The 27,500-nt window shown below is 35.4% G+C and overlaps 1 protein-coding gene across 1 annotated transcript in view; it reads right to left on the bottom strand.

Annotated features, from left to right (window-relative positions):
- Positions 1-27,500, bottom strand: part of LOC127856301 (uncharacterized) — a 104,041-nt gene that overhangs the window by 8,154 nt on the left and 68,387 nt on the right. Inside the window, exons 2-3 of the mRNA XM_052392421.1 lie at positions 10,004-10,108; positions 9,335-9,427 (exon numbers count right to left, since the gene is read on the bottom strand). Coding sequence (XP_052248381.1) covers positions 9,335-9,427; positions 10,004-10,108 — 198 coding nt within the window. The remainder of the gene's footprint in view (positions 1-9,334; positions 9,428-10,003; positions 10,109-27,500) is intronic.

Below are 27,500 nucleotides of genomic sequence, written 5' to 3'. Positions count from 1 at the left end.
ACGGTGTATGATACTTGTGGCGTTCATGAAAAAGAAGACATTTTCCCTGTCCCTGATGATGCAATTTTGAGAACACGTGATGATGTGCGGTCAAATAAAAATATTCTAATTGCGACATCAATTTTCAACAGGGACGAAAAGTACACAATTTTCTTTCAACACTTAAAAAGTAACCTCGCTATGGGAAAACGGGGTTTAATGCATGTGCGTGGGGTGTCGTCCCAGATAATATGCAGTCCGCATAGGCTAAAAAGGAACGACACTTCCCGTTTTTATTGCACTTTTCGCTTAAAGGAAATCTCTTCTCATCAAAAAGCGGAAAGTGTCGCCGATGATAAGACTGTGCGGACTGCACAGGCTTATAAGGGCGACGCTTTACGCACATGCAAGTTGCAACACAGTTTTTCCAGAGCGAGGCTCATGTTTAACCCTTTGCATGCTGGGAAATTTGTCGTCTGCTAAAATGTTGTCTGCTGAATTTCTAAAATAAGCATTTTCTTCGAATTTTTTCAAAGAATACTATCAAAATAACAAACAGTTTGGATCCTGATGAGACGCCACGTTCTGTGGCGTCTCATCTGGATCCAAACTGTTTGCAAAGGCCTTCAAAATTCGGTTCCAGCACTGAAAGGGTTAATAGAAAATTGCCTAAAGAAACTTTACATGAAGATGCCACTGCGTTAAAGGGACCGTCAACCACGAATGACGAAAAAATTAAAGTTTTAAAATACCGTATTTTTTACAATTATTAGTTTATATTGATTAAAATATCACTATATTACATTACTTATAGCCATTCATGATTCTTATAAATCAAACACACTCATTCCTGAGAATTCCTGCAAACTTTTCTCAAATATAAAAAATATATATAAAAAAGTACAGAAAAAAATAGATGGCAAAGTTAACAAATACAAACACTTGTTCAGTTTTTAATCCCTGAGTGTACTGAGACTTGTTCAGTGTAGCATTGGTTCAATGTCTTGTTATCTTGGTGGCATTTTACGTACATATAAACGAAGCAACAAATAATATAATGCAAATCCCAGTTGTCGATAAGGCGGATGTGCGTGCGTTTCACCAAAGATCTAATCTAATAATCCCTTCAAGAACGCCGTGGCAATAAGTTGTGACTATGTGAGGATTTGACGCAGAAAAGCAATTAAAAGAGACTCTGCAAGCTAATGGAGACATTGTATTGCCATTAATTTCAATGGACAGTGGCATAATCTCTGCAGCAATTGCAACAGAGAAATGCTTTGTCGAATCGGTTATTTGTCATAAATTAAGTACCGCCTACAAATGCTAGTGCAATTTAATTTGACTTTATATATTCTTAAACTAGTTATGCATGAATGAAATCCTAAACAATATAGTCATAATCTAAACTAGAAATGGCGCTGCAGAGGCCGACGCGTATCCCCACGCCACATGTTTGACCCAGGGGCGCCCCAGGGTTGGTCATACATAGTTGAGATTGACCGTATTGTCATAAGAGAAGTTCAGTATCAATTAGAAGTGAATCGGTGTAGAAATGAAGAAGTTAAATAAAAGGCAATTTTGGGTGGGTGTGGCCTATGTGGGCGGGGCGCCCCAAGGTTGATAATGGGGCTATGCATAGTAGAGATTGACCGTATTGTCATAAGAATAGTTCAGTATCAATTAGAAGTGAATCGGTGTAGAAATGAAGAAATTATAGTAAAAGACAATTTTGTGTGGGTGTGGCCTTTTTAGGCGGGGCGCCCCAGGGTTGGTACTTGGGGGCCATGCATAGTTGAGATTGACCATATTGTCATAAGAGAAGTTCAGTATCAATTAGAAGTGATTCGGTGTAGAAATGAAGAAATTATAGTAAAAGGCGATTTTGGGTGGGTGTGGTCTATGTGGGCGGGGCGCCCCAGGGTTGGTAATCGGGCCATGCATAGTTGAGATTGACCGTATTGTCATAAGAGAGGTTCAGTATCAATTTGAAGTAAATCGGTGCAGAAATGAAGAAGTTAATGTAAAATAACATTTAAAAAATGAGTGAAAATCTCTGACCCGGCCCCGCCCCAACCCCCATAACTTTTGACCCAGGGGTCAGATCAAAATTCCAAATAGTGCAGGGTCGCACATATGCTCATAGCTGTCATGTGTGTAAGTTTCAAGGTTCTGGTGCTTATAGTGTAGGGGAGATAGTGGCCAGGACGGACAGACAGACGGACGGACGGCGGAGATAACCACAATAACCCCACGCTTTTCAAAAAGCGTGGGGATAATGATTTCCAACCCTTTCCCAAAACCGTTGCATTACCATCGACATGGTACAACGATAACTGCAACAACGTTAAATAAAAGATTGTGTCAGCGTCGTCATAAATGCCATATAATAAATCACACTTTGCATCTAAATGCGCCTCCTATGGAAATCTTAGAATATCAGGTAAATATTTAAATGGCAAGGATTAATGGCGTCCATAGAGCTGCACACATAAAAAATTCTCTCGAAAAGTAATTTGTGGCGATAAGTAGTTGACGCAGTAAGTATTTCTGATTCGAGTGAGCGGCTGTGAAGCCGATAGTTGCTCTCCTGTTTTATATTTATGTAATGATAGGCATTGTGAGTGTATAACCGAAATGATGACAGTCGGATTAAAATCTTATCCACAGACATGTTTGAATGCATTTTTTGGCAATAAAGGACCATATGTTATAATATGGTTTCTCTCATGACTGTGTAAGTGTGTGTATATTTGTAGAAATTTATATTTAAGCACATTGGCGCTCTGCGATCTCTTAAAGGCGTGTAAAGAAAAGAAAGAAAACATTCCATGAGTCTGAAATTATTAAATGTTGTGAAAATGTATTGGTAAGTGAACCAAAAATGTCTATTCGCTGTTGTGCGACGCAGCAAATTCATCAACAGGGAGCGAAACTACTAGAGCTGTAACAATTCACCAATCATTCGATTCGATTCGATTTCGATACCTATTGGTCCGATTCGATTATTTTCGATTCGATTAAAAAAAACTAGTTGCTGTTTATTTTGCAAACTAGTTCATGTTTGGTTTGTCTAGAGCATGACTGAATATGTTTGGTATTTGTTATAAACTTATTATGTTGTACATTTGAAGTGTTTAATTTTTTAAAATAAAATTTAAAAACGCAACAGTGTTTTATAAGTATCAAATTTATTGAACAAAACGTCCTGTTGAGTTATTCTTAAATAACATAAAGTACACAATGTATCACACGTGTTTAACAGAAAAAACAATAAAAACATGCAAGCATATAAACAACTTCCAGTTTACTTCTTAACAGAATGCACACAGTTTAGTAAACAAACCATATGGGTAACTTACGTCAACAAAACACGTTTTGCAAGTTGCCTTTGCTTCAGAACCTTTGCGAAACCCGAAATGTTCCAATACTTTGGATTATAATTTTGACGGTGCGTCTTTCGGCGTGGTTGGAGAAGCCATTATACCGGCTGATGTAATGCTCAGCATGTTATTCATTCATTCATCGGATGCCATATTGGCTAGTGAACAATCACAAGACGTATTACAAATGACAAGAACGTTTAGACGACAGATTTGAAAAGTAAGGTTTACAAGAGCTTGTCACAGTGGTGCAAAATCCCCGCCGATATGTGTTTGCTTGTATGACAACATTTGTTTTAGAGAGTAGAATAAAATTTGTAAACACAAATAAAGGGAGATAATTCATTATGTTCCGGACAAAAATTTACTTTGAAATTAAATAAAGGGAGATAATTCAAACACTAAGGTAAATAGAGTTATGGTTGTTAGTCACTGCACTTCTCCTACTTGCCATCTGTTTATATTTCAAGTTTAAAGTAAATCCCTTCAATAGATTAAGAGTTATGCTCCGGACAAAAATTTACTTTAAAATTATATAAAAGGGGAGATAATTCAAAAACTAAGGTAGATAGAGTTATGGTTTTTAGTCACTGCACTTCTCCTAGATGCCATCTGTTAATATTTTAAGTTTAAAATAAATCCCTTCAGTAGATTTAGAGTTATGCTCCGGACAAAAATTTACTTTAAAGTTATATAAAGGGGGAGATAATTCAAAAACTAAGGTAGATAGAGTTTTGGTTCTTAGTCACTGCACTTTTCCTAGTTGTCATCAGGCTATGCACTTTTCCTACTTGCCATCTGTTTATATTTCAAGTTTCAAGTAAATCCCTTCAGTAGATTGAGAGTTATGCTCCGGACAAAAATTTACTTTAAAATTATATAAAAGGGGAGATAATTCAAAAACTAAGGTAGATAGAGTTATGGTTCTTAGTCACTGCACTTCTCCTAGTTGCCATCTGTTTATATTTCAAGTAAATCCCTTTAGTATATTTAGAGTTATGCTCCGGACAAAAATTTACTTTAAAGTTATATAAAAGGGGAGATAATTCAAAAACTAAGGTAGATAGAGTTATGGTTCTTGGTCACTGCACTTCTCCTAGTTGCCATCTGTTTATATTCTAAGTTTAAAGTTAATCCATTGAATAGATTTGGAGTTATGCTCCGGACAACGTTTCGGCCGGCCGGACGGACGGACAGATGGACAGACGGACAGACGTACAGGACCAATTACTATATCCCCTCCGAATTTTTTTTCGGCCGGGATAAAAAAAATGCGGATCAATCGACATTGCATTGAATCGAATCGAAATTGGCCGTATTGGTATCGGTACCGGGTACCATCGCAACGATAGTCCCATTCGGAAAAAATAAAAATCCATAACAATAGTACGCTGAGGGTTTCGAGCGCTTCTTCCACGCCATCGAGAGACGACCATGGACACCATGACGTCACTAGCACCATCAGACGACATTAAACTGGCGCCCACTTCCTACAAAGAAACGCTGGAGACACTTCAGGAGAGCGAGCGAAAGTTTCGTAAAGCGTGCACACAGATCCAAATCTTAAACAACCAACTAGAGGACATCAAAACGCGCTACAAGAAGGCCAAGACTGACGGCTTCCATCGCTTCCGGTACAACCTCCGTCTCAAGCTCGCAGTCGTGGAGGGCGTCCGGAACATGTACTACGAGTACGCGCATGCGAAAGCCGAACAGGTGGCGCTACTGCGTCACCGCCTCTACGGAGAGATTGTCATAGTCGACTCCGGAAACTGATGTTGGAAACTTCGGCCATAGACGATGGACTATGACGTGTATGTGACATCGCTGGTTTCGGCGGCGTTATCGACATAATCCGTGCTACATATGTCCAGGGTGGTCGATGGTAGGCGTCTTTTTTTCATTAACGCGGTCGACGGAACACTTCCGAATGAATCCTCTTAACGTTCATTCCAATTGATGCATTTTTTCATGATGTAATTCGGTATACTGAACGATGCACACAAGTGTTTTAACGTGTTATAGTCATGTTTGTGATTCTTGGTTAACCCGATTAATTATTTAAAGTGCTTTTTCAGTTGGGCACAGTTTTTGATCACGTTCGTGAATTTGTCTTTTACTGTTAATATTTGTTATTTGTCGATTTGAAGGTTTATCATTTATATATTTATATACATGAACGGTTATGCACGGTTATAAAAAGATGTAAATAAAATTCCAAAATGTGATTGTTTTCGTCTGTTGTAGTAGTTTTGAACGCTGAAGTATGCAATTATGATGGAGTCGTCGTAAACTATTTCTTATTTCTTGATTCAAATTCCATTAAAATAACTAGCAGCAATTCTAGTAATGATTGACGTACAACTGACCGATTACAAACGCACTTTAAATTTTGTTTAGCAATTTTATTTGTATCACTTTATCAAACAGAGTAGGTTGACAGACCATTACCAGTATCAAAATAGAAAATGGTTTTAATCTACAAAATTATTATTTTGGAGCCACGGTCTGTGAAAAGTGGGTTTAATGAATGCGTGTGCAATCCGTACAGGCTAATCAGGGACGACACTTTCTACCTAAACTTGATTTTTGCTAAGAGTAGACTTTCTGCAAACGAAAAATATCATAAAGGCGGAAAGTGTCGTCCCTGATTAGCCTGTGTGGACTGCAAGACTAATCTGGGGCGACACCTTACGCACATGCATTAAACCCCTTTTCACAGAGCACGACTCAATTAATTTGAAACTACAAAATAATTAACCCATTTATGCCTAGCGTCTAGATAAAAAGGCCTTGGCAAACAGCCTAGACCCAGATGAGACGCCGCATGATGCGGCGTCTCATCAGGGTCTGCGCTGTTTGCTTACAGGAATTTCTGTAAGAAATTTTCTAAATATAGAAATAAATATACTAGACATCCCTGATTTTGGAAATACATTGATCCAATTTAGAAGGATGGGAGAGTCCACTAGGCATAAATGGGTTAATACTAATAGCGCTCAATCCGATTGATATTGTTATATACTAAAACACTATACTTGTATACACTATACTTGTACCTACTTGTACTAACGCCTGAACTATCAATGGAACACGTAAGTACATGTAATATAAATGCTTAAACATATACCGACTGGCTTGTGTCACATATTTTCCCGAAAATGATTTCGGGTATAAATATTTTTTATTTATTGCAGTCTTAAGATTATGCCATTATAAATTAAAAATTATCTACAGACCAAGCATCAGCATGGTCAAGTCCAGCGATTGTGTTTAACCAATTTATGCCTAGTGGTGGACTCTCCCATCCTTCTAAATTGGATCAATTTATTTCTAAAATTAGGGATGTCTAGTATATTTATTTCTATATTTAGAATAGTTCTTTCAGAAATTCCTGTAAGCAAAAAGAGCAGACCCTGATGAGACGCCGCATCATTCGGCGTTTCATAAGGGTCTACGCTGTTTGCCAAGGTCCTTTTTTCTAGACGCTATGCATAAATGGGTTAATGTAAATGTACAATAAAATAATCCAGTTGTTTCTATGTAATTATAATTAAATAGGCGGTTAATGGTAAGGTATGTAAATTTCAACATGAATTTCGGTTTCATGTCAGAGTTGTTTCCCATTAATAAAAATGACTGTTTACACGTACGTTTAGCCAATTGCTTTTATTGAGTATAATCTAGATATAAACAAAAACGATGATACAACTGGAATAACCTTTTGTCTTTCAACATTAAGTTTTGATTTCTGCGACAATCCGTACATGTATTTGTATTGTAATAACATTTAAATAGATTAACTTGCATACCATTAATTTCTTAAAGGAACAATAGCTGTCTCCATAGGATGACATATGCCCCCGATAAATGTTTTGATAGAAGTTATGAGCATTTTTCGAAACCTAAACGCAGATTTCAAAACCTAAACGCGGTCCCTAAGTTCAAGGTCAAGGTCAAATGGGTCAACATTTGTTTGCGTATGGAAAGGCCTTGTTCATATACACATGCATACCAAATATGAAGGTTACATCTCAAGCGACATTTAAGTTATGAGCATTTTTTTCGAAACCTAAATGCAAAGTGTGACGGACAGACGGACGGACGGACGGACAGACGGACAGTGCGATCACTATTTGCCCTCCTTCGGGGGCATAAAAATGTATTAAACGGACGTTCATACAGAAATGTACTTGAAAGAGTTACCTATATATCTGTTAACAAACTCATGTAAATTGCATAATACCGTGTTACTAAACACATAATATACTTCACACATAAATTCACATCTGCGAATTCGCAAAGATACAGATAAGCTTTTAGCTCAATGACGCTTTGTACAAAGGAAGACATTTTATATGATTGACTTATGAAAATAAGCGTGTTTGTCAAAATTGCGCTCATTTGTTTAACATAATTGTCCACGAATTACTCGTTTTAATAATAACATAAAAATAGCACGAGGGACTTCGCTGCCAATGTAGTACTTTCCAAGCAATATTGGACATTCTGTATAGAGACGTCAAAATGGCAATATGACGTCATACTGCACATAACCTTGTTTGACGACGCTATAAGGCATGTAATAGCATCTCATAACACACGCAAAATGTAGTTTTGAACACCATAAAGCCTTTTTATTGATTTGGTTCTACACAACTGGAATCTATTATCTACAGACGTGTTGTTCAAATCGCAATTACGTGCATGTTACAATTTATCTCCAATATTTTAGCCAAAGTGTATGTGGTTCCTAAGTACATTGGGTCTTCATTTCGCATACACTTTTGCTTGTTTGGAAAAAAATGAGGCCCGTGAACGCGTTGTTTTTGTTGGCGTTATTTTGACGCTTTGCGACTGTCGTAGTTTCAATATCCGGGTTCTGCAAATGACGCATTTCAAGGGCAAACATCGCTGTGAAACTGCCACCTGAAAATCAGAACAGAAAGTGGTAAGATGCCATTAAATATGTTTGTAAGTTGTCGTAATATTAATATCCGGTTGCTTCAGACGATGTACCCCGACGAGCGAACAGAATGCGACAATTCTTCTGCTTTGCTTTTCTGAAAGCCAATATTGCGCAGACGGAACTCATTAAGGCTGACATGTTTGCCCATAAACCAGGTTTTGCACTGATCTTTTATGTCATCCGAGGTACAAATAAGTGACAGCCATTTTTATTTCTCTTATTTTTACCACATAGGATCATTTGTTTGGCTTACAATCCATGATCTGAACCCATTTATTCCTAGTGGACTATCACATCCTTCTAAATTGGATCAATTTATTTCCAAAATGAGGGATGTCTAGTATATATTTATTTCTATATTTAGAATATTTCTTCAGAAATTCCTTTAAGCAAACAGCGCAGACCCTGATGAGACGCCGCATCATGTGGCGTTTCATCTGGGTCTACGCTGTTTGCCAAGGCCCTTTTTTTCTAGACGCTAGGCATAAATGGGTTAACTAACTTGGTTCATGAACATGTCTTGAATATATAATATAAAAAAAAGAATCTTGTATCTTGTTTAATCTGTTACATCTAGCGTTTAAATGTTGGCTATATTTTAAAGTATGGTTAATGTTCAGTATTACTGCTTCCTCATAAATATCATAACTACAAAAATTTGCGAATCTTAAACAATGTTGTTTAATTTGGTCAATTTACCAAAATGTGAAAAGGCCCCTTTAAAGCCTTGGTCGGGAAGTCTCCTCCGACATCGAAAGGTTAAAGAAATAAACCACTGCTGAAGACGGATGCACCGGGTCAAAGTTCGCATTACGACTGTGAACCGATTTCCACTGTAATGCTAGTGATCAGCAAGAAGAAGAAGAAAAAGATGATGATGAAGAAGAAGAAGAAGAAGAAGAAGAAGAAGAAGAAGAAGAAGAAGAAGAAGAAGAAGAAGAAGAAGACGAAGAAGAAGAAGAAGAAGACGACGAAGAAGAAGATACTGAGACATTGCACTTACTTGAATAGTTTTTATGAAACATTTCCTACATATCACTTTATGGTTGCATGGAAAGGTCTGCACGGTCGCTTTGGTGTTCATGCAAATTACGCACTGAAAAAAAAACACAAATAAATACAGAATCGTGAAAAGCTAAACGAAGATTTTATGAGGGAAAATCCATTTAGACAAAGATTTTGTCGGCAAATTAAGTATGTAAACAATGCAGTTAGTCTCGCGAGAATTCCCTATGCTCAAGGCATGTCTAGTAATGTTTCTGGAAAAATTGTAATTGCATTACCCACTCGATTGCTACGAAGCAATTAAGTCCCATACTGTTTTTCCTGTATACGAGACTTACTCACTTAACTTAAATATCAGGTCATTGAGCGAATGTTTGTTTCTGTATAAAACAAACCTGTGCATGAACATAACCTCCGATATTCGATCGTCCTGGTGTTGCACCCATTTCATCATGTGATTTTCTTGATTTAAGTAAATTTTACATTTTTAATGTGCCATTATCTTTTAAATATCAGTCAGACTATACCTGTACATTTGGATATATGAACTTAAAACTATTTCCACCCCAAAAAGCTTTTGAAGAACTTGAAGGTTATGTTAACTGATCTCCATTACTAGTATATGACTAAAAAGTTATAAAAACAAAACAAACAAACAATAAACCACCTCATCGTCTTCCTCCTGGACTGTGGACGGGGAGAGCACTCTTTCGGAAGGAGGCGGTAACCCATAGTCACCATCTTTATCGTCTATCTTCGCTAGTAACCTGTCCTGAAATGTTATAGGTAGACATTAATACGGTTGTCAAGAAGCTACCTGAAAAAGTGTTGTGTGCACTAGTTCGCTAAATCCATTTTATTTCTTCTAAGAACTATACCATACATTGTTAATTTTTACAAACATCTTGCAACTGATATTTATTATTTCATTTTTTGATTTACGTGAGTTGAATGTTGTAATTACAGGGAATGGGAACCTAAAAAGAGTCAAATTGATAGCGCTTAAATAACAATAAAGTTTTAAGATTTACATTATAACTACGGCGGTTTTTTCTGCGAATACCATGACATAAACGATATATCAGAGCAAGACATTGGACATACTGAATATGGATTCATTGTATCAAGTGGGCTAAAACAAGGATTTTCGGTGAATACCAAGGAACAAAACGTTACATTCAGGAACAAAAAAACAAGTTGAAATCGTAAACTGCATGGTAAAATGTCCGGATTGCAACGTGTAAGTAACATCAATACTTAAAATAAACGAATAGTTCTTGCAATATTTCGTCAAATAAAGTTTACCCATAAAAAATAATGTTCCTTATGGCAAAAGCTAAAATTTAAACGCTCGATGTGGTATCGTGACATAGATTTAACGACATGCAAAAAGTGTTTTTATTTTTTTTGTGGCAAAATGTATTCCATGTTAATTTCCCGCAACGATGTCTATTCATACGACACACAAACACTAACTCGGTACATGAACAAATCTGAAATATATAATATAAAAAAGAGAATGTTGTGTCTTGTTTAATCTGTTACATCTAGCGTTTAAATTTTGGCTATTGCTCTAAGGAACGTTGATTTTTATGTGTTAACTTTTTTTTCGAAATATTGTACGAAATATTCGTTGATTTTGATGATTTATGGGTTTTTAAACAAAGTGAAATTAATGCCAGTCATAAAATGCTTAACGTGACAGATGCAAAAAGAAGCGTTTCTCTTGGTTTTTAAATTGAGACGCTTTCGGAGAAAACTGGGCTTAATGCATGTGCGTAGTGTCATCCCAGATTAACCCTTGCAGTCCGCACAGGCTAATCAGGGACGAAACTTTCCGCTTTTATGGTATTTTTCGTTTAAAGGAAGTCTCTTCTACACGAAAATCCAGTGAAGGCGGAAAGTGTAGTCCCTGATTAGCCTGTGCGGACTACACAGGCTAATCTGGGATGACACTTAACGCACATGCATTAAGCCCAGTTTTCTCAGAACGCGACTCAGTTGATCTTAATGACGCATTACGGAGACGGAAATAAAAAAATGCAAGACAAATAAAACAAATACAGGCGCCATTTTATAGAACGATAATTCAAACGCCGTTTGATGGAAGGACAACATCGGGGCTGATTAATTACTTGTACGTATTTGCCCAGCAAACAGGCGACGTATACTGCTCGCGAATAATTTGATTAATTCGACGCTTTGGACGTTGTTTAACAGCCAGACAGGCCTGGTTTCGTAGGTCAGTGTTTGGTTAAGGATTTTTTTGTGGGCCATCATTAATCAACGTCAGCGAATTTTGGAACAGATCTTCAGATCTTACATTTACATGCTTGAGGCAATGACAGTCACTTGAGTATCGTTTATTGCAGAGTGTCCTTTAATTCCTTAATTGAACTTCACAGTATATTAAATGAATTATATTGCTTTAAATTATTAACTTTGATTTCACTGTGTATGAGGCTTTAGGTTATAAAATTAATAATGATATCTGGCTTAACTATTTTTTCAACGAAATTATTAGAGACATTTCTTCTCGAACATTCTGTTCTCTACATTGCTTTAGAAACATGGTTAAAGCGTCATGCGACGTGAGATCTTCCGACGTCAACAAGGTGACTTCGATTTTAGAAAGATTGTTAAAGTGTCAAGCGACGTGAGCTCTTCCGACGTAAACAAGGTGACTTCGATTTTAGAAAGATGGTTTTAAAAAGCGTCATGCGACGTGAGATCTTCCGACATTAACAAGGTGACTTCGATTTCCAGACCATGTTGTTGTCACGTCAGATTGATTGTTCGTGTTATACAAATGGCCTTGCTCTTTGATGTTTGTATCAACAACACGTAACATTTGTTATATTTCGCGTTCTAAAAATATGGCGCGGAGTTGCTATCTGAAATAATTAATAAATGCAATTGATCTAATTGTTGTTATAGTCTCATAGTCGTTTAGTTTTTAATAGTTTTTATATTTGCATGAACAACATTTAGATGTGTCATACATATCATAGTTAATATAACTAACAATGGAATAATGAAGTTTCAGCAAAGATTTTATAAATTAAATGTGTTTTTTTTTGCATATGTTTTCTATATAAGTTGTAACACACGTTCTTCTGAAACAAACACAGATAGAATTACAGCATAAATACAATAATTACGTTCAACAGGTCTTTGAATCGCGAAAGGTTTTGTTAATAAAACCGATGGCCTTCACCGATAACTTTCTTGCTGGTTATAAAACATTCAAAGGTTCTTTAACGAAACAGCTTTCATCACGAAACAAAGTCGTAAATTTATGTAGAGCACCCTCCCGCGTGCCATGAACATGTAAATAGTAAATGTAAACATTGAGTCATTAGATCTAAGGTATATTGGACACTCTTTTTCTCTGAAATATAAACAATAATCTGAATTGAACTAATAATTTAGTTATCTTCGATCGATTATCAGTTTATGCACACCGTCTTACGGTTACTTATGTAATAATTTTGTAGCGTAAACGATTCCGAAAGAATGCTCCCACTACAAAGGCAGGCAATAAAATATTATGCAAAATTTACTAATTATATTAAGTTCAAGCGTACGTTTTCCCCCATTTATGTGTTTAGGCCATGTAAATGTAACGACTGAAACAAATACATAGAAGAACATTCAGGAAAACAAAAGGTACGATGATGTTTAAAATACAAGAAGCTACAGTATATACAGTTGTATGTATTCGGTATCAAAATAAAGTATAGTGTATATAACAGAATCAAGAGCTTGCTATAAATTATAAAAACACATTTGTTTAATATAATTCATGCGGTTACTAGGATTGCATATTTACTCAGTGCTAAATGTAGTTTAAATATTCAACTTTACAATTTGTATAGAGTTAATTAGTCAAGCGGTTTTTATTGTGTATTAACTGTTTAGTACAGTTACATGAACCAGAACTATTTTTGCGTTTACACTTGTTAGCTATAATTTGTTTTTTATAAGCGTGATAACCGAAATGTATGTTGAAATGCTGCTGTAGTTGTTGTTGATGTTGCTGTTTTGTATTGCGCAAATGAGCCACATTATTTGTGTCTTGTTCTGAGAAAATTGGGCTTAATGCATGTGCGTGAAGTGTCGTCCCAGATTAGCCTGTGCAGTCCACACAGGCTAATCAGGGACGACACTTTCCGCTTTTATGTTATTTTTAGTTTCAAGGAAGTCCCTCCTTGCCGAAAATGAAGTTTAGGCGGAAAGTGGCGTCCCTGATTAGCCTGTGCGGACTGCAAAGGCTAATCTGGGACGACACTTTACGCACATGCATTAAGCCCAATTTTCTCAGAACAAGACACATTTTTTTGTTAAAATTAACTTTTTTATATTTAAGAAACAAAAAAGTAATTTATAAGAGCTAACATTATTATTTAGAGATAAATTTAATATATTTTTGACAAGTTTTTGCCAGTATATAATGATTAAAGTAACATTACTACTCAAAATCAACGAATATTTCGCACAATATTTCGTAAAATAAACTTAACCAAATAAAATTCAGTGTTCCTAATGGCAATTGCCGAAATTTCAACGCCAGATGTGGTCTGGTAGAATAGATGTATGTAGATACAAAATGCTCGTTGTTTTTGCCATTTTAATTTCCCGTAACGATATCTATTCATACGACACATGAACACTAACATGGTGTTCGTGTGTCGTATGAATAGATATATGCGCGGGAAATTAAAATGGAATTAGTTGTGGTCACAAATAAATAAAAACGAGCATTTTGTATCTACAAAAATCTATGTCATCATACCACATCTAGCGTTGAAACTGTTGCTATTGCTATAAGGAACACTGATTACTTAGATGTTAACTTTAATTAACGAAATACTTAACGAAATTTTCGTTGATTTTGAGCGTTATAGAGACTTAAAGTATATTTATAAATCAAAGGAAAATATTATTGCCAATTGTTCAGTTGTTGGGCCATCGGTCAATTGATATACGTTAATAAGAACCTCATTACAGTCTTGTGTCCGTTGCTGGTGCAATTGTATGCACATTTTTGTTTTTAACAAATACTTAAAATTTGTATGTACATACAATACTAAAAAAACACTTATCATAAAAGCAAAATTGATTGTCAACCATTTCCAAAAGCGATGCAATCAAAACCAGTGAAAGTGCTCATTGAAATATGTATTATTATCAAATTTTACATCCAAATGGTGCGTTTCCAGTGGGGGGATATCAAAATTGTTTCTCAATTAAACATTAGATTATCACTAGATGTTATATTGATATTACAGAGGCGGTAATTCTAGCGTCCCACTAGTTGCGTATTTATGGCACCATCATTATCGGCATGCATACCTTAATAGCAATGTATTGTATAACTATTGTTGTACCAATTGTGCTAACACAAATGTACATATGAGATACTCTTGAGTTTGTATTAGCCAAACATAGTGTCTTCGACTGCAAACGAGGGTTTCATTTCGTTCTTGAAAACAATACAGTAAATATATTTGCTAATCAAATCTAACAAATACAGTAAAAATCAAATAAAATATATTTCCAAATCGTTGCTTTTACTTTTTCTACATCAAACGGAGAAACAGTAACCACATCAACGTATAATAACATAATGGGTTAAAGTTATATTAAATGCGGTATAATCAATCAAATATTGCCTCTAAAACGGCCCTTCTGTGGGTGAAAATATACATTTTTTAGCAATTACACATTTTATTTATCTTAAACATAATTGCTTTTGTCGCATGGCAGAGATGATCGGAGAGATTACAAATGAATTATATATCTGAAGCGCCCACCATACAGATATTTATGAAATCATGATCATCGACATTTACTGATGTCCCCGCATTGTATTCCTATATCTTTTGATTTCGCAAATGTTGTTTTATTGTGTTTGAATTAAACTATGGCATTTCTTTAAATAAACAGTCAGGATTTGGTCTTATAACATGAACACGTTACAGTAATCGCAATAGTACGTTTGAAAAGGACTAACAAAGGCCGTATTTTTCTTTTCAATTATTTGTTGCTTTTAAAATGTATTTTATTAATTGGATTTAATTCAGAAACCTTTATTTGTGCATTTTATTAACTTGAGCTCGGTCACATTGAATCACGTGACTAGGTAACTTTTTTGTGAGCACCCACCTTCAAGGAGGCGCTTAAACATAGGTTGCCGTGGCGTAGAGGATATTGTGTTCACCAAGCGATTGAAGTTCATGGATTTGATCACCACTGTGAGAGCGTTCTTTCTCCCCAAAAGACACCAAGTACTGGTTCTTCCCAGGAAACATACTCGAGAGCAATTTAATTAGCCTAAGGCTTTCGATGCAATCGAGCAAAACTAAAGGCGGTGATAATTTTCAGGCACCGTTTGCTTGTGTTTCATTTCTGGGACTAGTCGCTTTTCTCATTAACTGGATAAGAATGTACTCATTCTTGTGTACTCGCCATATTCCCGAGTGGTTTCTGAGAAGCGAGTGGTTTCAATACTAATTTTGAACTCATGAATTTCTTTCATCTAGGGTGTCACGCATTACGAGTCAGTAATAAATATCATTCTAACTCCAGATATATTTTTTCTATTTTCTTCATATCTTCATACATAGTGTAATGATGGCAATGCGGGCTTGGGGCGTTTAATAATACCTTCGAAGTGGTTTTCCTTTCATCAATCGTTAAACTGGTAAACATTCAATATATACAAACGGCCGTTGTCATCACTCTACCATGGAGAACAGGATCATCGAAATACAGCTCGAGAGACATGAAATTAATTAATTAATTTATATTTATTTATATATCTGAATATATATATTTTTAAATATCAAATCCTATATAAGGTTACTCAATGCGATACGAACATTTTGAATCTATAGACCACATTAACACACGATCAATAAGAAAACAGATGGCTTATATTTCAGATCCTTTCACAAAATTAGGAAAGAAAAATTCAGTTTCTATGTACTCAATACTTATAAACTCACAATTCATACAGAGTTACAAACCAACAAGTATATTACATCACATGTGCTTTATGTGTGGCTATGATATTAATTAATAAATTTAAAAAAACAACAACATTATTTTGAATTAAAAATATTTAAATATATATTTGATAGTGATTTTTTTTCGGAGAAGTTGGATTTTCGTTATAATTTGATTGAAAAATTCATTCAAAATGATGTTTTTACTAATTTATATCATCGCCACACGCCAACCACCTGTATATTATACCAAACCATACCACAAATGTGATTACACACGAACAAATGAGAATTTAAATTATATTTTGCCAAAAATAATGGTATTCTGAATAACTTCATAAACGAAACCTTACATCGGCACAATCATTTACGGCATGCCTATGATATTCCGTATCAAAACCCACGAAACAACCTATACGGTAATGGGACTTCTATGCTCAATGTATTTACAGACCGTCCCAAGGGGGCGGGGGATCAATTTGCAAGTCTTGAAATATTGCTTGACGGAACTGGATTAATTTGCTCGCGGCCGTCCCAGGGGACGCTGTGTCATTTAGGTAAATGGGTAAATGTGTAAAAGGCAAAGATTTATGGCATTACTGGAAACAAATAGGCTAAATGTTCTTGCCAAAGGCAATCTATGTGGCCTAGAGAACAATCTCTTGTTGAGGCGGTTAAGGAAGGCGGTAGTTCGTTAGTGGTCATGAAAACGCAGTGGGGTCCATGTCACAACAATTGTAAGTTCAACTAAAATCTAAACAAAAGGTTTTCCAAATTAAAAATGTACTATTTTGTTAATTGGTGTGAAGCACATGACTTTTGACACGTCCTCAAATATAAGACGTGCTGAATGACACAATTAATATTTCTCTCTCCGACAATGTCTCGTGAGTTTCATTATTCCCGGACTTACAGAGATGCATCCTTGACGATACCAATGGTTTATGATACTTGACATAAACGCAATTATGCAATTTTGAGAACATGCGCTGATGTGCGGTCAAATAAAAAGAATCTATTTGCGACATAAATCCTCAACAGGGAAGAAAAGTACACGTTTTTTTCAACACTTAAAAAATAGCCAAGCTCTGGGAAAACGGTGTTTAATGCATGTTAAATCTTGAATGCATGTTTAATGTTTAATGCATGTTTAATATTTAATGCATGTTTAATGTTTTTTTTTTTTTAATGTTTAATGCATATTTAATGTTTATGGCATGTTTAATGTTTAATGCATGTTTAATGTTAAATGCATGTTTAATGTTTAATGCATGTTTAATGTTTAATGCATGTGCGTGGGGTGTCATTCCAGATAAGACTTAGGCTAGGCATACTATTATTAGGCTAAACAGGTACGACACTTCCCATTTTATTGTATTTTTGTTGTATATTTTGTATCAATTGTATATTTTATTTTGTACTTAAAGACATATCTTCTAAGGGACATCAAAAAGCGGAACGTGTCGCCCATGATAAGACGGTGCGGACTGAGCAGGCTAATAAGGGACGACACTTTACGCACATTCATTAACCCTTTCAGTGCGGGAACCGAATTTTGAAGGCCTTTGCAAACAGTTTGGATCCTGATGAGACGCCACGTTCTGTGATCCAAACTGTTTGCTATTTTGATAATATTATTTGAAAAAAAATCGAAGAAAATGCTAATTTTAGAAATTCAGCAGACAACATTTTAGCAGACGACAAATTTCCCAGCATGCAAAGGGTTAAAACAGTTTTCCCAGAGCGAGGCTAATATTTAATAGAACATTGCCTAAAGAAACTTTCCATGAAGATGCCACTGCGTTAATTAAAATTGCAAATCAAATGGCATTCCAAGAGCGATTCATGCTACTTATAAATCAAGCACACTCATTCCCGAGAATTCCTGCAAAATTTTCCCAAATAAAAAATATAAAAAGGTACAGAAAAAATAGATGGCAAAGTTAACAAATACAAACACTTGTTCAGTTTTGAATCCCTGAGTGAACTGAGACTTGTTCAGTGTAGCAATGATTCAATGTCTTATTATCCTTGTGGCATGTAACGTACATATAAACGAAGCAACAAATAATATAATGCAAATCCCAGATACTTTGCACGCACATCCGCCTTATCACCCAAGTGTCTCATAATCCCTTCAAGAACGCCGTGGCAATAAGTTGTGACTCTGTGAGGATTTGACGCAGAAAAGCAATTGAAAGAGACTCTGCAAGCTAATGCAGACATTGTATTGCCATTTATATAAATGGACAGTGGCATTATCTCTGCAGCGATTTCAACAGAGGAATGCTTTTTCGAATTGTTTAGCAGTTGGTTATTTGTCATAAATTAAGTACCGCCTACAAATGCTAGTGCACTTTAATTTGACTTTGTTTATACTAAAACTATTAATGCATGAATGAAATCCTAAACAATACAGTCATAATCTAAATGATTCACAAAACCGTTGCATTCATTACCGTCATCGACATGGTAAAGCGATAACTGATGAGTGAAACAACGTTAAATAAAATATTGTGTTAGCGTCGTGGTAAATGCCATACAATAAATCACTCTTTGCATCTAAATGCTCCTTCTTTGGGAAACTTATGTCATTTAGATCAATATTTAAATGGCAAGGATTAATGGCGTCCATAGACCTGCACATATAAAACGTTCTCTCGAAAAGTAATTTGTGGCGATAAGTTGTTGAAGCAGTAAGTATTTCTGATTCGAGTGAGCGTCTCTGAAGCCGATAATTGCTCTCCTGTGTTATATTTATGTAATGATAGACATTGTGAGTGTATAACCGAAAGGATGACAGTCGGTTTAAAATCTTATCCTTAAACATGTTTGAATGCATTGTTTGGCAATAAAGGACCATATGTTATAATATGGTTTCTCACATAATTGTGCAACTGTGTGTATATTTGTAGAAATTTATATTTAAGGACATTGGCGGTCTGCGATCTCCTAAAGGCGTGTAAAGAAAAGAAATAACACATTCCATGAGTCTGAAATTATCAAATGTTGTGAAAATGTATTGGTAAGTGAGCCAAAAATGTCTAGTCGCTATTAAGCGACGCAGCAAATTCATTGACATCAACAGGGAGCGAAAATGCATGTGTTTTTCTCCTGTCACATTCGCCATAGACATCCGATCTGTACATGGTAACATTGAAAAAGAGATCAGCTTGAAGAATCGGGCTGGTTATAACGTTTGGATACTGACGCTTTCCCTTAATTGCACTCAACATGGAAATCCCGCTGGGGTCATAAAGGTTAGATAACATTAACAAACCTAGCAAGTTTGAAATTAGTGTGTTGTTCTTAGAAAAATGGGCTTAGTGAATGTGCGTAAAGTTTCGTCCCAGGTTAGCATATGCAGTCCGCACAGGATAATCAGGGACGACACTTTCCGCTTTTATGGTTTTTTTCGTTTAAAGTCCCTTAAATCTTGTTTAGGCGGAAATTGTCGTCCATGATTAACCTGTGTGGACTGCACAGGCTAATCTGGGACGACACTTTACGCACAAATATTAAGCCAAGTTTTCTCAGAACGCGGCTCAAATTTATGTCACGTCGAGTTTGGTTGTCCCGGGTAATGACGTTGTGCAAAATTTTATTTTCAGCTCGTTGTCATGGACTGACGAACAAATTACTTGGCAAAAATATTATGATGGATGTTTGTTCCCTTGAGGGATATCAATTATTGAAAGAGAAACGTGTTGTTTGTGAATTAAGGGAAGTTGGAAACTCGGTAAACTACTTTTATTCTCGATATGACCTCACGACAACATTGAGCGAGCTTAACGAACTGCTTTTAGCCAGCGTGTGACCACAATACGAAGTCAGCGAAACAGCAATGCACTTTTAGCCTGTGTGTGATCAAATGGCAAGGTTGAGAAACAAGCAAATTTCTGTAATTTTGATTGAGATCAAACGGCAACAATCAGCACAATATTAACACATTTATGCCTAGCGTTTAGAAAAAATGCCTTGGTAAACAGCGAAGACCCAGATGAGACGCCGCATGATGCGGCGTCTCATCTGGCTCTGCGCTGTTTGCTTTAAGGAATTTCTGTATGAAATATTCTAAATATAGACATAAATATACTAGACATCCCTAATTTTGGAAATAAATTGATCCAATTTAGAAGGATGGGAGAGTCCACTAGGCATAAATGGGTTAAACTACTTATAGCGTGCGTGTGATCAGACGACTACGACGATCCCCTGCCAGCAAACTACTATTAGCACGTGTGTGACCGTAGGGCAACATTGAGGAAAACATCAAGTTACTTTCACTATACGGCAAAATTGAGCGAAACAGATAAGTTCTTGTAGCTAAGACTTTATGTGACCAAATGACAACGCTGAGAGAACATCAAAGCGCTGAAGGCACTGAAGTTCTTCGCTATTGCATAATCTTAGACGCAATTCAGTTTTCAAAATTAGGTTATAGCTTTTTATATCGCAAGTTTAAAATGAACACAACCCATTCAAATTTATAAAGAAAGTGTCTTAAAGCACAGGTCGAGATGTGTGTGCACTGTTTGTCCTCATATTTATGTTATAGGGATAACTTAGACAAAATAACAACAATATGTCTCTTTTTTCGAAATTGGTTGCTGCACTGGCAACCATCTTTAGAATTTTGGTTGCCTTGCTAAAAATAACAAGCCTAGAATCATGTACATGTTGTGTTATGTGTATCTAATACTTTATTTATTTTCTTTTAATTATTGAGCAACAATTTTGCGACATGACAAACTTTTAATGCATCATGTCTTGTTGTGAGCCGGAATAGAATCATTTCCTATGCCTAATTGATCCACAGTCGCCAATTTGTATTCTATGTTTAATTGGATTGAGTTGCCCAGCTTTTTAACCCAACTGTAACCAACTTTTGAAATTGAGTTTCCTGGGCTTAAATCTACTGGCCCCAGGCTAACAGACAACCACTAAACCTGTAAGTTATTCATGATGTAAGATCTGACAGTGTAGTGTACTCATTCAATTTGCAAGTCTGAAGACATTGAATGGACCTTTTCACGTTTTGGTAAATTAAAAAAATATAACGATTTATTAATTTAGAGAGTTCTGTTGTTGTCGTTATATTTTTTCATACTACGATGATTGCTTATACATATAAAGTATAAAAATACATCCCTCATTGTATGAGCAAGGATGGCCGAGTGGTCTTAACGATAGACTTTAATTTATTCCAGGGATCAGTGGTTCGAGCCCAGTTGAGGGTAACTTTTGTTTCTTTAATTTTATTCTTGTTTTTTTTAATGGAGCTTTTAAGATCCAATGTTTACATTTATCAATATTAAGCATTTAATGACAAACTGTGAAAAGGTCCCTTTTAGATGTTTACTAAAAATGCCACAAGGTAAAAATTTAGAACTCATTGGTTGTTTATTTGATTTAAAAGTAATTTTGTTTATTGGCCTTGTCAGCGAAGTTACTTTGAAGTTATTATCACTTTTATCTTCTTTTTCAAATCATTTATAAAAAAGATAATGTAATCTTCATTTTCGGAAAACAGGGCTTAATGCAGATGCATTTATTGTCATCCCAGTAACAGAGACTCTTTAAACGAAAAACACCATAAAATCAGAAAGTGTCGTCCTTGATTAGATTGTGCGCATTGCACAGGCTAATCAGTGTGCACATGCTAATCTTATTTGACATGCATTAAGCCCCGTTTTCCCTGAAAACAGCCAATATGTACAGATTTCAATTATAAACTGGCCAATGTCGTCGCACAAGCTGTTAAACACTAGACTGGCCAATGTCGTCGCACAGGCTGTTAAACACTATTGATTACATACACACACACGCTGTCTGCAGTGTACCAGTGGTGAGTGGTGAAGTATAAACAGGCAGATGCGGTGGTTATCGTTCCTAGCGTTGTTAAGAGCAGACTGACTTGCAAAACTCCCTCTACATTAGTTGCCCGCTAGCGCGAACAACTAAAAACCGTACGTTCCAATGTCCCTCAAACGGGCAATCACTAGCTGTAAATCATCTGGTAATTTTAATGAATGAATGATTGAATGAATGAATGAATAGATGGATGGATGGATGGGAGGGTGGGTGGGTGGGTGTGTTGGACGGATGGACGGACGGAATGAACGGACGGACGGACGGACGGACTGACAGACAGACAGACAGACAGACAGACGGACGGACGGACGGACGGACGGACGGACGGACGGACGGACGGACGGACAGACGGACAGACAGACAGACAGACAGACAGACAGACAGACAGACAGACAGACAGACAGACAGACAGACAGACAGACAGACAGACAGACAGACAGACAGACAGACAGACAGACAGACAGACAGATATAGATTTACATGTATTCAATGTGAATATACCTGAATAGTATCACACTTTTTGACAAAGAAACGCGTTAAATAGAGCATGTTTTACAATGAGTTATTTATCTTAAATATATTTATTACCATGCATGAACATGCACAATATAATTCGCAAGTATAAGCAAAGATTAGGAGAGCTGTTATGCGTACAACACCACATTCGTAAACTACCTTTGTTTTGTTACGTTTTTTAAACGTAATAAACCATAATTAAAACGATAGCAGAAAATACAGCATAATGATTATAATGTAACGTATACGTTATCTAACTACAAGTTCATGCAGATCAGGCTTTTTGTTTACAAATATGGCATATAAAGTAAAGGGTTAAAATATTGCTGTAACAAGACAAACGAAAATCCGAATGACGTTGAAATCAACCGGTTTCAAACCTAAGATCCCCGCGTAAGTCGCACTGCTAGTCGTGTTTAAAAAACAACAACGAATACAACAGTAATTACTCTTCGAATTTCTAACCCTTAAAAACGCTTACTTTGTTTATTCGATAATGGTAAATAAATTAAAAAAAACGTCAGTTATATCTTTAAAAATGTATTATACGTGATATTATATACGACAACCCTTTGGCAACAGAGCAGTTTCTCTCAACAGTGTTAAAGATTCAAAACCGCGTACATAACATACGTTTCATTAAAATGTTTGGTTGATCACCTTTAGTTTAGTTAAAGGTTCGAACCAAATGTCGGTATATCAGCACAAAACTAATGATCGTTTGTGTCACATGTGGTTAGCGTGTGGCTATGATATTGATTAGTGAAATTAACATTTTGAACGATAAATAATCATATTATAACGAAAAATCAACTTTTCTGAAAAAAATTATTTCAGTATCAAATATATATATAACAAGGTATCCATCTCAAAATCACCCGAAAACGGGGTGCATCGCTTTGAACAGCCATAACTTCATCAATTGTGCAGCGATTTTCACGATCTCGGTCTTATTCAACGCAGAACTGAATTTCCTTTCTAGAAATGTACATGTCTTGCAATATTTTTACAAATGCTGGGTCAACTTTTAAGAAATAACACGATACACAACTCGCGTGACCTAATTAACATCGATCAGACAGGATAAATGAATGAAATCTTCACGGAGTAAAGGGCGTTTTCCCTGCAAAGTTCACGGACCTAGATAACATAATTCAATAAAACGTATGAAAAAACATTCTAACCGTGCTTGACGTTGCATTATGCATCAAAACTAACTGTCCACCACCGTTTGAAACCTTTGTTTACATACATTTCAACTAACCGACATTTTAAACACACGAGTGATTTCATTGGTCCAATGCGAAGGTGTGTCTTTACAACTGAACATTTCATTCATTAATTCTGTCTAATCAATAAAGTAGATTTCGCGAGTTGTGTTTCGTGTTATTTCTTAAAATTTGACCCGGCATTTGTAGTAATATAACAAGATATATACATTTCTAGAAAGGAAATTCATTTCTGCGTTGAATAAGACCAAGATCGTGAAAATCGCTGCACCCTATGATGAAGTTATGGCTGTTCAAAGCGATGCAGCCGTTTTCGGGGGATTTTGAGTTGGATACCTTGTTATATATATATTTGATAGTGATTTTTTTTTCCAGAAAGGTTGATTGTGCGTTATAATATGATTATTTATCATTCTAAATGATGTTTTCACTAATTAATATCATAGCCACACGCTAATCACATGTGGTTTGTGTCTGAAAACTACACAATGTTTGTCTTTCTTTAATTCGCCCTTGTGAGTAAAATGTTGTTGTTTTCTGAATACGTGTTTACAATTTGCAAGTGATGGATTGTCTATGACACCTTTAATCTGACATGGTACTTCAAAGCAAATATCTATCAAACAATCTTAATCTCGTATTGAATACAATTTTCAAACTGTATGAAGGCTACAAGATACTACATTGCCATTGGTGAAGTACAAAACCTCAATTGCACACGCTTCTATTATGTTCACACTGTATATACACTCCTCATTAAAGGGGCCTTTTCACAGATTTTGTCTTTTTTTGAAGTTTGTCATTAAATGCTTTATATTGATAAATGTAAACATTGGATTTAAAAAGCTCCAGTAAAAAATCAAGAATAAAATTTAAAAAGAAAAGAAAAAAAGGTAACCCTGGGCAGGACTCGAACCACTGACGCCCTGGAATCCTAGAGTAAAATGGTTACGCATTTTACCACTCGCCCATCCTTCCTTGTTCCACGCCAGATATATTTTATACTTCATGTAAGCGATCCTCGTAGTTTCACAAAATATAACGACAACAACAGAACTCTCCAAATTATTCAATCGTTTCGCGTTGCAACGCTTTATAATTCAAAAGATGCATATAAAGGCTATTTAAGAGCATGGTAAATGTTCAGTATTACGGTTTTCTCACAAATATCATAACTACAACGAAAATTTGCGAATATGAAACAACTTTTTTCAATTTTGTCAATTTACCAAAACGTGAAAAGGCCCCTTTAAGTACATAATAAACACCAAAGTTAGCTTGGTCTAGCAAATGATAGCTTTGCCGAGGATTCAGTGTACAGAGTAACAGCTTTAACGATATAAAACACAATGCAATTAATTATGCTGTAAAATAAACGATATCATTTTACCGTTTTCTGTTTGACAGTTTGCGCGTGAACGTGTGATACCAAAAGAATGGAGTCTCTTTTAGATGGAGTTTAAATGATATTCAGGTATGTACAAATAAAACAGGTGTAAAATTAATCATACATCGATTTAAATAATATGGAGGATACGATCGGTTTAACAACACCGTATACTAAGTGTATTTATTATTTTAAAGGGGCCTTTTCACAGATTTTGGCATTTTTTAACTTATTCATTAAATGCTTTATATTGATAAATGTAAACATTGGATCGTAAAAGCTCCAGTAAAAAATCAAGAATAAAATTAAAAAAAGGAAAAGAACATTGCCCGGAGAAGGTTTCGAACCAGTGACCCCTGGAGTCCTGCCAGAGTCCTGAAGTAAAAACGCTTAAGCCTACTGAGCTATTCCGCCGAGTATACATACTTGACGTATTTTATACCTTATATAAGCAATCTTCGTAGTTTCACAAAATTTAACGACAAAAACAGAACTCTCCAAATTATTCAATCGTTTCGCGTTGCAACGCTTTATAATTTTTAGGTTTTAAAATCGTCAAAAGATGCATATAATGGCTATATTAGACCATGGTAAATGTTCAGTATTACTGTTTCCTCACAAATATCATAACTAAAACGAAAATGTGCGAATCTGAAACAACTTTTTTCAATTTTGTCAATTTACCAAAGCGTGAAAAGATCCCTTTAATACCTAAGACAAAACATATGTTTGCAAAATCAGTAGTGTCAGTGTACACAAGATTAAATTAACACAAACGCGTCCGCTTACAATACAAATCAATAATTTATACATTGTATTCACGTGTTAATAATTGTTCACTCGACATCTGCAGATATGCCATTTGAAAGACGATCTTAACACATTTATGCCTAGTGGACTCTCCCATCCTTCTATATTGGATCAATTTATTTCCAAAATGAGGGATGTCTAGTATATATTTGCCAGGGCCTTTTTTCTAGACGCTAGGCATAAATGGGTTAATTGAATAGGTATGTTTTTATCATATGATATCTAAATATAAAACGATGTTTTAATAACAAATCTTTGTTTTTGCGTTGGTAATTAAATCTTAAATGAATTAATAATAATTTAATATACAGCTTAGATTTGAACATAGTTTGTACATCTTTTTCATTTGGTGAAAGTATGAGAAATTCTTATTAAAAAAAAACACTATTTTGTTGTTATCGTTGAACAGTTTTTCAGATAAATCAAGATGGTATTTACATACACACATTTTCGTTGGCATCTAAGCGGATTAAAAGTACATTGGAATTATTGATATTATATACTCGAAAAAACAGTATGTAACAGATTAATTTAAGTACATGTACATGACATTTTGTTGGAAGCGTATTTTTATGAAAAACTTAAGCAAATATGATGTTTGTCTGATATGTAAATATATCGACAAACGTCTTTCAATGAAAGAAAAAAACAACAACATAAATGAATACTTATAAAACTATTATTATATTTTACTAAATCAAAACGTAAATAGATCTTTGATTATTTATTTAGAAACTTACAAAAAGGGTCAATATTCTAGGAAAACATATTAATTATTTCATTCGATAAAGTTAATAAGAAAATAAGTCGAACAATCCTTCATTATGGAAGTTGTCAACTTTTGTTTATAGCACACCATAAAAGATCCTCGTTTGTATATTGAAGTCGTTCATGCACATCCGATTTACAAGTACATAAAAGCTTAACAAAACACTCAGGCGAGAATGTGTATCTATCAAAAACCTCTAAAATCAAAGCGCTGAAGGCACTGAAGTTCTTCGCTATTGCATATATCTTAGACGCAACTCAGTTTTCAAAATTATGTTATAGCTTTTTATATCGCAAGTTTTACATGAACACAACCAATTCAAATTTATGAAGAGTGTATCTTAAAGCACAGGTCGAGATGTGTGTGCACTGATAATCCTCATATTTATGTTATAAAGATAACTTAGACAAAATAACAACAATATGTCTCTTTTTTTCGCAATTGGTTGCTGCAATGGCAACCATCTTTAGAATTTTGGTTGCCTTGCTAAAGAATAACAAGCCTAGAATCATGAACATGTTGAGTTATGTGTATCTAATGCTTTATTTATTTTCTTATTATTTTATTAT

This window comes from Dreissena polymorpha, chromosome 13, assembly GCF_020536995.1.
Source record: "Dreissena polymorpha isolate Duluth1 chromosome 13, UMN_Dpol_1.0, whole genome shotgun sequence".
In the NCBI taxonomy this organism is placed as follows: Eukaryota; Metazoa; Mollusca; class Bivalvia; order Myida; family Dreissenidae; genus Dreissena; species Dreissena polymorpha.
The sequence above is the reverse complement of the archived record's forward strand: the minus strand, read 5'-3'. Positions and strand labels throughout refer to the sequence as shown.